Source organism: Engystomops pustulosus, chromosome 7 (assembly GCF_040894005.1).
Source record: "Engystomops pustulosus chromosome 7, aEngPut4.maternal, whole genome shotgun sequence".
NCBI lineage: Eukaryota > Metazoa > Chordata > Amphibia > Anura > Leptodactylidae > Engystomops > Engystomops pustulosus.
The window spans coordinates 172,113,745-172,125,836 of record NC_092417.1 but is presented as its reverse complement, the minus strand read 5'-3'; the positions used below and the strand labels follow the sequence as shown (position 1 = coordinate 172,125,836).

General features: G+C 41.2%; 1 protein-coding gene across 3 annotated transcripts in view; it reads right to left on the bottom strand.

The window, feature by feature from the left end:
* Positions 1–12,092, bottom strand: part of OSBPL5 (oxysterol binding protein like 5) — a 93,126-nt gene extending 81,034 nt beyond the window's left edge. For all 3 annotated transcript variants that reach the window (XR_011849114.1, XM_072118968.1, XM_072118969.1), the window contains exon 1: positions 11,965–12,092. Coding sequence is in view for 2 of the 3 variants with exons in the window: in XM_072118968.1 (XP_071975069.1) it covers positions 11,965–11,979 (15 nt within the window). In the remaining variant the exon portion in view is untranslated. The remainder of the gene's footprint in view (positions 1–11,964) is intronic.

Here is a 12,092-nt window from a genome sequence, read left to right as displayed (position 1 = left end):
TCACCCTACACAGACATACAATCCTATGGTGATCCTATCCCTATAGTCAACCCTAAAGTGGAATTGTGTTATATCCTAGGGTGGGCCCCAGAATCATTTGAACTGGTCGTACAAAATTTAAATAACACCCATAAAACCATGTTTTCCTTTGCAATCTTATGTGAACACACGCATAGAAAATCTGCAGGTTTTTAAATTCTTCTTGTCACTTTACTATTCACCACATTCCTAAAAAAATATGTTTAATTTCCTAATATTCCTAAGATACTGCCAAAAATATTGAAAGATCTCAGAGGCTGGAAATAAACCCTAATATCACTCCCAGCTACGGGGTCTATAGAACCCACATCAGTAACAGCACAACCTTCCTCTACTAGAATAGTTGCTACAATGTATCAGTACAGGATTGACCTTGCAATGGATTGTTTAGATTGGATACAAATTCTACAAATCCTCTGCTGGTTGGTTGCATCTCATCTCCCATTAGATAATGAAATCCTAAGTCTCTTCCCTTTGTTGAGTGAGTGCAGGCAACACATGAGTCAGGGGGTCTTACTACCCAATTGGTGGTAAGGACCCTCCAGACCTCCCCATTTTTAGCTGTTTTGGATAGCTGAGTATATTGTGGCCATGTGTTTGGGTAGCTGTTTGGACCACAGCTCATGGACACTTACCAAATGCCTGGGGAGACACTTCTGAGAGATGGAGTTCTTGTAGATCAGTCACATGTAAATTGCTTCTGCATTGCCAGGACTGGTCTCTGGACATTTGACTCAAGAGGTCAAGAACATCAATGATCAATTTCCTCTTCTGCTTGATAATGACGGAGCCACATGCAAACAAATGATTTAACAGCAGGAGGATTTATTTGCTAAATTACCACTTTTCAAGTGAAATATATTCCTAATGGAGATGTAAGCGGGAATCTGTGATATCTGCGACACATCAGTAAACTGGTGGGCAGGTATGGAGGACTGGTGATGGGAAAAATTACATGGAAATTACACAGAAAAACTGACATTTACGGAGAAGGTCAAGCACGAAAAAACATAACCGCCGGGAGGGAATCAAAACAGATTTGTTGTATATAAATTGTTTATGTGCCTTTGGAATTGTATTTGTTTATATATGCATGGCCAAAAGTAAGTGAACCCCTAAACATCTCATCCCAGTGTCTTGCTCCCCAGCCTCACTCTTTTGTATATTTATGTAAAGGAAACCTACCATCTCGGATCTACCTATCAATAGCTCCGGCTTCGGAGCCGAGTACGCACAGCCGTCGGCTCTGCAAAGAGAGCCTATGCAGAGCGTGGACAAGTACGTGCAGCTACCAGGAGCTGCGCGCTGAAGATGACATAGTAGGAGGAACAAAAGAGGCTACTGGGGCATGGAGTGGCCACGCCCCAGTAGCCTCTTTCACAAATTTGCATATTAGGGCCAAATGAAGCAACCACTAAAGGGCTACAATGGCATTTATTAGCTGAACCTAGCTTAATAGGTAGATCTGAGATGGTAGGTTTCCTTTAACTACGCCCCCAATCGCCAAACAACGCACCCTTTAACCCTATAAAATCGGGTTACTTGTGGTGTGCCGTGGTGTGCCTCGCCGGATTGAGGCTCTTTATATATTTAATAGGGAGCCGTTCAGGAGCCAGAAAAGCTGGACCGCCCATCACTACTGCAGTGTGACAGAGCAGAGTAACATACGACAATCTGATCAATCTTTAGAGGTCTCTGAAGCCTGAGGCGCCAGCAGTAGAACAGGTTTATTTAAGATTATTGGCAAAAATACTCCATTTTATATTTTAAATTAATTATAAACTATAAATTAACTGTAAAAGATATCAGATATTTATAGGTAGATCCGAGATGGTAGGTTTCCTTTAAGCGAACTGTCGGCCCACTGCAGGGAGCGGACTCCCGTTGTTCTTAGAGCCGGCTTGTCCATAAATGACAAATCACTAGACTGTAGGTTCTTTGGGGGACAGAGAGAGCAGAGTAACACAGGATTGCAGGATCAGACAGAAATAGTATGTTTGTAGTATATAACCTTGGGGATGCACAGCATAGCATAGGAGTTGTATATATATATCTTTTTTATTTGTTTCATTTTTATAGGAAATCTGTCATCAGTTTTGACCATTCAAGGAGGGATAGAGAGATGTGTAATCAGACCTTAGTGTATATTGTTAGTAGCAGCAGGACTGTGATATATGGATTTATATTCCAGGATTGTAGCTTCCCCAAGTGCACTGGTGGCGTGTCCTCACATGCTGTCAGTTTTCTGCAGGGCTGTGAAAAGTGAGGTGACAATAGAGGTCTGCACCTCCTGCAAGTGTTCTGGGTAGGTCTTTGGGCCTATATAGTTTCTGCTCTTCTTACTGAGGAACCTCACAGCCCGTCTCTACTGCTACAAGTAAGAGCTATCGCAGGATTCTGGTTGGACACTACAGCAGTTACTCAGAGAAGAGGTCAGGGGCCGTGAGCAGAATGCAGAAAGTTCACCAGAGCTCTTGCCGGATCTGCAGTCCTAACCTCACTTTTCACAGTCCTGCTGCTAATAACACTGCACACTAAGTGTATGATTACACATCTCTCCTGTAACAACACTACAGGAGAGATACTGGCTGCAGAGAGCATGGAGCACAGCAGTGTGAGGACACATTACTTACATCATACACAAAGTTCTGATTATACAATCAAGTCTGCAGAGAGCACAGAGCACAGCAGTGTAAGGAAACCCTAAAGAGCTACAATTCTGGAATATAGATTTATATTTCACAGTCCTGGTTCTATTAACAACATCCACAAAAGTCTCTTCAGGGGCAATACATAACACTGGCTGCTAATCTGCATGGTTTGAACTGATAGCTTAGCAAAGAGGGGCAGCACAGTGGCTCAGTGGTTAGCATTACAGCCTTGCAGTGCTGAGGACCTGGGCTCGAGTCCCATTCAGGTCAACAACTGCAAAGAGTTTGCATGGGTTTCCTCCAGTTTCCTCCCACACTCCAAAACATACTGGTAGGTTGATTAGATTGTGAGCCCCATTGGGGACAGGGACCAATTTGGCAAGTTCTGTGCAGTGCTGCATAATCTGTGTGCACGATATAAATAAAGGAATTATAAATTATCTTTATGTATGTAATCTACACTGGGACAAAGTCTGTATGGTGAGAAATGAGTCCTATAAATAGACAGGAGTTTATGTATAATAATGAATACAGCACAAGGAGTTCTGGAGGTGCCTGTAAGCATTTTGCGGATCCGCTCATAAAGATGTCCCATTTTTTCCGTCTAATCTGATAACATTATCTCACGAGCCAGGAAACATTATAGAGAGCTCCTGTCTCTTCGCTCGTTTCTATAAATGTGATTTTTTTTTTCCCCCTCTTAAATGTTCGCTCCTCTCTCTTTCTTGCACGGTTGCTACGCAACACACTTTAAATGCCCTCAGCAATGTGTATTCTGGTTCTCATACAGCGCCATCTGTCTGCAGTAAAGATGAACTGCAGCCCTGACCTGGCCTATGTTAACCGGTTAAGGACCGGGCCCTTTCCTGTTTTTTCATGTCCATTTTTCACTCCCCACCTTCAAAAATCTATAACTTTTTTATTTTTACATGTAACGAGCTGTGTGATGGCTTGTTTTCACCGTAACAAATTGCACTTCATAATGATGGTATTAAATATTCCATGCCATGTACTCGGAAGCGGGAAAAAAATTCCAAATGCAATGAAAATGGTGAAAAAACGCATTTGCGCCATTTTCTTGTGGGCTTGGATATTACGTCTTTCACTGAGCGCCCCAAATGACATGTCCACTTTATTCTTTGGGTCGGTACGATTAAGGGGATACCAAATTTGTATAGGATTTATAATGTTTTCATACATTTACAAAAATTAAAACCTCCTGTACAAAAAAAATTTTTTTTATTTTGCCAACTTCTGGCGCTAATAACTTTTTTATACTTTGGTGTACGGAGCTGTGCATGGTGTAATTTTTTGCGAAATTTGATAATATTGTCAATGATATCATTTTTAGGACTGTACGACCTTTTGATCACTTTTTATAGATTTTTTTAGATTTTTCAAAATGGCAAAAAAGTGCCATTTTCAACTTTGGGCGCTATTTGCCGTTACGGGGTTAAACGCATTGAAAAACCGTTATCATATTTTGATAGATCGGGCATTTTCGGACGCGTCGATACCTGATGTGTTTATGATTTTTACTGTTTATTTATATTTATGTCAGTTCTAGGGAAAGGGGGGTGATTTGAAATTTTAGGTTTTTTTATTATAATTTTTTTTTTTTAAACTTTTTTTATTTTTATTTATACTATTTTTCAGACTCCCTAGGGTACTTTAACCCTAGGTTGTCAGATCGATCCTATCATATACTGCCATACTACAGTATGGCAGTATATGGGGATTTTCTTCCTCATTCATTACAATGTGCTATCAGCACATTGTAATGAAGGGGTTAAAACGAAATAGCCTCGGGTCTTCGGAAGACCCGAGGCTACCATGGAGACGGATCGCCGCCCCCCGATGACGTCACGGGGAGCGGCGATCCCAGGTAAGATGGCGGCGCCCATGCGCCGCTATCTGTTTGAGGCTGCCGGCAGCTTTGCCGGCAGCCCACGCTGTGAAAATATGCAGCAATATGCAGCAAAGACTTACCGGCTATGGAGAGGGCTCAGCCCGTGAGCCCTCTCCATGCAGCGCGACCGCCGCCGTGAATACACGGGGGGCGGTCGCGAACCGGTTAAACAGCCATGATCATTAGAGAACTGCTGATATACTCTGTGTATACTACATAGATGTCTACACTTTGCACGCTTATAAGATGACCCAGTTTTTGTTTAGTACAGTGTGTTATGTTAATGCTTGAGGACCCGCTATGCAAATTAGTTTGTTGTAATTTGAATTAAATATCAGCTTAAATCAAAATTCTGTGTTGATCAATGACATAAAGAAAATCTACCATCAAAATCCATCCTGATAAACCAGGGAGATTACTCATAGATCCAGGCACCAGGACACAGGACCACACAGGTATATTCTTATATTTAATATCTATGGCCTCCTTCCTTCTAAAATAAACTTTTATAATTATACTAATGAGCCTGAAGGGCTCCTGGGGGACACAGACTTCTTGGGCTGTAACACTGTCTCCCCTTGCTCCCTCAGCACTTCTTCATACCTCTACCTTCTGTTATCTCACACATTGGGAGAGGGAAGTGATCCTGCACAGTGTAACAGCCTGTGAAGCTACAGCTACTGGCTGCAATAACTCAATAAAAACAATAAATCTCTGCAGCCACCAGTAGAGGGAGCTCTAGGGAAATTATGTTAAACTGCAGGTAACATAATAAATGGAAACACTACTGCGTCTACCTAAGGCGTCCCTTTACTTCCAGGCCAGAGTGTACACAGTCTGTAAGTGACACCCCTGCATAAACTTTTGAAGATCTGAGTAGCACAGCTTTGTGAGCCACCAAGACGTCTTATCTTAACTTCCATTGGAAATAAAGTGGGAGCCTGAGATCCAGCTGTGGGATTGTGATTACAGGGGAAGTGCTTTAATGAAAATTCTGCTGATCAGCAGGAACCTTTTACATTCTCTGGCTGGAGATCTCCTTTAAGGTGGAAGTCACCTTGTATGTACTGCATTCCTTGTTTGTATTGCTCTTAAATATGCTAATGAATACGATAGGGGAGAAGCTTGAATCTGAGCCAAGTAATCGGGGAGAGTAAACACTGACCTTGTGCTGTCACTGGCTTTCAGTGTGTATATATTTATGAATGACGCAGATAGGAGATGAAGCGAATCTCAGATATTGAGTTACATCATGACCCGTAATAGTGAGTCACAGCGATCACTATGTGTGTTAATGTAAGATGCAAATTAAGGAAATCGTTCTCATCATCCTTGATCACTTTCTTTCCGGTTACTATATAATAAGATTACACACATCTTCCGTCAGCCGTAGGGAGAGTGACTGACAGTACTACATACAATGGCAGCACCAGACATGACTCACAGTACCAGGATTATAGGTACTCGCTGTGCCCATTATTATACTCGCTCACAAGCTAAACCACCTACAAAAGGTCATCATAGAGATCACTCAGGAATCTATAAGCTGTGATGGAAAAGTCATGATATTTGTCATGGAGAAAATTTCTTTTTTTCCCCCTGCACACAACATCTAATGCAATGCACCCAACTAGCATGAGATGCAAAGTATCCTATCTGTATACATTGGTTTCCCTGATTAAGGTCTATTAAGGCCATCACATATAACCTGCCTTTTCTTGTATGCTCAACACCCTGGAGGAGAACATAGACCAATTTACCACCAAACCACAGGCTGTAGATTGCACTGAACAACAAACAATCTAAGAGATGTTGCATTGACACAAATGTAGCAATAAAGTATCAGAGATGCTTCCATACGATGCCAGACAGGCAGCCATACAGCGACAGAGACCAAGTATCAGAAGAAACCGGAAGAGACAGACAACCACAGGTAAAGTAATCATAAATACACTACATGGAAACACGTGGATCTTTTGTTGGATCTGCAACTAGTGCTATAAGACTGGTCATGCAGATTTGAATGGTGGGTCTGAGCGCTGGGACTACCAGCGATCACAAGAACGGGAATCCAATTCCTCTTAGTTGATGGAGCTGCAGGTGAAATAATGCATCCTGCTGCTCCATTCAATGTCTATGAGAGTGTCAGAATTAGCCCAGGGTAACACTGGACTACTCTACAATCTATATTATCCATAATATATAATCCATGGTATACTAGATGTTATTTGGTGGTCTATGTTTTAAGGTGGTAAAAAAAAATCATGGGGGCCGAGTAGTAAAAAAAATCCCCAAAGCTTATCTTGCCTTCTCCGGCTCCCAGTTCCTTGGTTTGGCTGATACTTCTATTCGTTGGTATCTGTACCCTGCCAAAATTTGTTGGGCGGATACGGGACCTTCTTTGGCCTATCTATGGCCTCTGAGGACCACAGGAAGCATATCCACGGTCATATGTGATCAGCCTTTGGCCGGATGAGGCCTTGTAACCACCCAGTACATAAGTTGGGTTCAGGTGCCATATGCCAGTGCAATACATATATTTATAAATAATGAAAACAGCAGCACAATCAAAAAACAAAGGGATAGGATGCTATCCTTGAGTCTTACCCAGACAAAGTATCGAATGTAATCGAAAAAATGAAGACATTTTTTGGATTATATATACAGACGACCCCTAGTTAAAGACAGACCTCTCTGCCTACTGTGACCTCTGGTGACCTCTCTGAATTTTACTATAGCCCCAGACTGCAATGATCATCTGTAAGGTGTCTGTAATGAAGCTTTATTGATAATCCTTGGTCCAATTACAGCAAAAAAAATTTAAATTGTCACTGGGGCAAAAAAATGTTTTGTCTGGAACTATAATTATAAAATATACAGTTTTGACTTACATACAAATTCAACTTAAGAACAAACCTATGGACCCTATCTTGTACGTAACCCGGGTATTGTCAGTATATATATATATATATATATATATATACAGGCAGTCCCCGGGTTACGTACAAGATAGGGTCCGGAGGATTGTTCTTAAGTTGAATTTGTATGTAAGTCGAAACTGTATATTTTATTATTGAAATTCTAGACAAAATTTTTTCTTTTGTCCCAGTGACAAATGGAGTTTCAAAATTTTTGCTGTAATTGGACCAAGGATTATTAATAAAGCTTCATTACAGACACCTTACAGCTGATTATTGCAGTCTGGGCCTATAGTAAAATTCAGAGAGCTTCACCAGAGGTCAGAGGGGTCTGTCTGTAACTATGAGTTGTCTGTAAGTCGGGTGTCCTTAAGTAGGGGACCGCCTGTATATATATAATGTAATGGCACCACTTACATTTCACATTTCATGATATAATGCGTCAAACCTCTCACTTTATTCTTATGCTATTAAAAATGTGAATCGAGTGCCTGTAGCTATCCCTTCTACCCTCCCCCTATAATACACTAGAAAGCTGAAATATTATATGGCATGATGTTGGCAGACTCCTCACACTGGCAAAGCTTTTATAGCTGACTAAGGGCTTGTGCACACAGCTGTACTACGACTCTGTACTGTACGGAGCCATGAATGGGTTTCCATAGCGGGTTCTCCTGCCTCTGGTTTCATATACATACAGGGGTTTTTATTTTATCCATGAAACAATTGTGACATGAATGAAGCACTAATACTACTGTATAATAACTATGTAACAAGGTATTGTGGCTCTTAGATACACTTTTTGGAATGGTTTGTTGGCAGCACATCATTCTGTTTGCACGGAGCGATGCGCTACCATCTACATGTTGTGTAGAAGATACAATCACCAAATAAACATGTGTTTGCTTGTTCTTTTTCAGATCATCTTTTTGCACATCTGACCCCTTAAGTTTCTAGGAATGACTGTTCCTAGAAAGCAGGGGCAGTCTAGCGACTAGTAGTGATCACACACACCTGTTATTTGCCAGGTTGTACCTGGACTTAATATTCCATAACATGGAGGCCATCCTATAGATGCAAACAGAGAGCACCGCTGCTTTTACCCAGATATAATACTTTATATGTCTGTATTACAACTGCATCAATTGGGCCATCACAAATTGATTGCAGGAGGTTTGGAGCTGAAGCAGTGATACTTACACTATTATATGTAATAGGGAGCTTGCAGGTGCTGATGCTGAGTGCTGCACTTATTTTCCAGAAATCAAGCCTTTTGTATAGGTGTAAAAAGGCGCATAATTGTGCACATAGCACTGCAGCAGCACCCAAACCTTATGGGATTCATTTGAGCTGCTTCGACTGCTGCAGTTGCAATATACTGTGAGGCCCACATCCTAAATATGTTTAAACTCACAATTATCTAACAAAAAAACTTCGGAGCAGATTTTAGAATATGAACCTTGTTGCAAATATACTCATTCCATTGTGTTATCTTCAAAATGAATCTGTAAGCCAGCATCTCTAGTCACAACAGATCCATAAGGAAGGTCATTAGTCACCTCGCGGATAATAAACACTGGTGATGGATGGCGTCTAATAACATCTAATGCCTCCATTGTTGGAGGGTTTTATATTCTTTTTTCACTTTGATGTTATTTGCTCTGATTACAATGAGGATGGATGACAAGTGATGGCTGCGTCTGCTTTTCCAAGGCATCTATAAATACTTATTAAAATGTTAATAAACATTTACTGTAAAAAATGACAATATTTGCCAATTCTTAAACAGTGGGGAACCTTTACACTGCGCTGAGGGGTTTACACCAAAACCTGCAAGCAAATGCACCACAAATTTGTTCGTGGATTTGCTTCTGGACTTTAGAAGTCACTTGGACCTTTTTACTGTGTAGGTGCAACAAATGATGTAAAATTTTGTATCGGATGTCAATACAGGCCGTCCCCGGGTTACGTACAAGATAGGTTCCATAGGTTTGTTCTTAAGTTGAATTTGTATGTAAGTCGAAACTGTATATTTTATCATTGTAGATCCAGATAAAATGTTTTTTTTTGCCTCAGTGACAATTGGAGTTTCAAAATTTTTTGCTGTAATGGGACCAAGGATTATCAATAAAGCTTCATTACAGACACCTTACAGCTGATCATTGCAGTCTGGGACTATAGTAAACTATCCAGAGAGCTACGCCAGAGGTCACAGTGGGCAGAGGGGGCCGTCTTTAACTAGGGGTCGTCTGTAAGTTGGGTGTCCTTAAGTAGGGGACCGCCTGTATCCAAGTAGAAAAATCTACTGCATCTTCGTAAAAGCATCATAGAAGTTTTTCAGCTGATTATCTGTACAGTGTGCACTGACACTCGGACAGACCATCTGAAAATGTGAGCAGTTCGGCTGAAGCCGGGTGGCAAAATTGTTGCATCTTTACACTTCAGAATAAGTTTTTAGGTGGGTTGGGGACACTTGTGCTACTACCTGTTTCTATCTAAGCCTTTCCACTTCTTGAGGTGGTTGAAAGAGAATAAATGACTACAGCTAGATGTGACATTGTGTGCCTAACATGTGCCAATAGCCATTTGGTCAAACACCCTTCACACTATAGTGTAAAGAGAATAGTAAAAATTAAATATGTAGAGGTATTTTTATTTTATCAATTATTTCTTATTGCTTTAATAAATACAAAATGAAAAATTTGGAATATAAGGTTGAATTCACACTTGGGCTTTAACCGGGCCACCAAAAAGGATAGGTTTGCACCCGTTTTGGCAAAAAGGATATGAGGGTTGAGCTGCTGTCTTGACCGGGCAGAAGAGGAATAGGACTTGCCCTACAATTCATAGAGGGTCCACCCCATTCGGTCACGGTGTAGTGGGACATGATGTGCATAATGGCGGCCCTCAGCTAGCCGCTAATTTTGCATCTATCTCACAGATGACATTTGCGGTTGTGTGCGCGAGGCCTGATTTTGATTAAAAATCGACTACAATTTTGAGCATTGCTACGGATCTATGTCTCTTGAAGGTTAGAGACTGCAAACAAACATTTGGAAGTGTGACCCTGCAGTTTAGGCAGTATGGACCTATTACAGGGGCCGGACGAAATGATTGGGAATGAATGTTTTCTGGTTAACCCATTTCGGCTAATTGATATGTTGGGAGATTGCATTTTTTTATGAGCAAAAAAAAAAATAATGGAGGGATGAAGGATGGTGGAAAGCAAACTCTCTCTCTTGCTCTTTGTCCTAACACTGTTTTGTCCACCAAAGAATTTTATTTTTTGGGTTGAAGGTTGCGTGGCTGTTCGCTGGATTGTAATAGAAGCAATGAGGCAAGTTGTAACTAGCCATGAGGCAAGTTGAGCCTCTTGTCTTAGGCAGCACCACCTGCAGTATGATGGGCAGCAGCATCACGGGTGCAGTTGCTACAAAGCAGGACCTGATGTGGACATCATACCTGATGCGTGCAACACTGTATGGAGAACCAGCTTACTAAACAAAATACAAATATTTATTTCTTGAATGGGGTAAGGAGGGGGCACTATTCCATAGGGCGCCTCAGATTTCATCTTAAACACCTATAGCCTGAGGGTGACGAGGGCTATAGTCGCTTCCTGTGTAGCACGCAATTTTATACAAGCATGGCGCCTTTGATGAATTATTTTAGCTTTTCTAAGCCTGTACCATAGTACACGTCACAGTATTACATAAGAGATACACGTCAAGAGCCTGAAAGCAGGATCAGACTCCAGAGTAATTGTTTGTAGTCTGTTACCACGGTGACACATTTATGTTTTTTTTTTTAATCAGGACTATTTGCAAAGTTGTTTCATTTGTTTTGGATGCATATCAATGGTTGTAAAGGTATACTCAGACCAGAACACCACAAAAGTAATATACCTGGTTGTGACATGAGGGGGCTTAGGGTTAACTGCAGTCACATTCTTCAAATGTCAGGTTCTGTTCTGCTCTACACATCAGATAAAATTCCTCGATCAAGCACAAAACCTACAGATTCATAGTAACAATCACATTGCCCTTTTACCTTGAGTGTAATCTAGTAATAACTTTCCAAACTTCAAATCAATATTAACAATCATCCGTGCAAGTCTATCGGGTGCAATGCAGTAATCTGATCCCAGGCTACTTTCCCTTCTATGGATCCCAAAACATTCCTACATGATCCAGAAGAGAGCACGCCGGCCCTGACTGCGATACATGGTGCTGCATTGTAAAAAAAAAAAGGATCTGTATTCCTTTGAAAGGTTCCCTATTGTGGTGAGATGAAAGCCGGGGCTGATGAAAAGATATTGTGCTGGATAATTCTCTCTTTAGACTATGAAGTCCTCGGCTTGTGCATAACATTAGTCAGATAAAGCAGCGCAAGGTATTGGGGTCACTGAAGGGAATGCAGATGTTTATAGTAGAGGAATTGTACTTACAGTACAGCACGGCATGAGTGATGCTTTCCAGTACAGATCCGCTATAGCCACAGGCACAGGACGCGTCCTCGCTCATTTTCCTCACTGGTTGCCTATACAGTGATTTTGGAGACCTGCCAACACAAGAA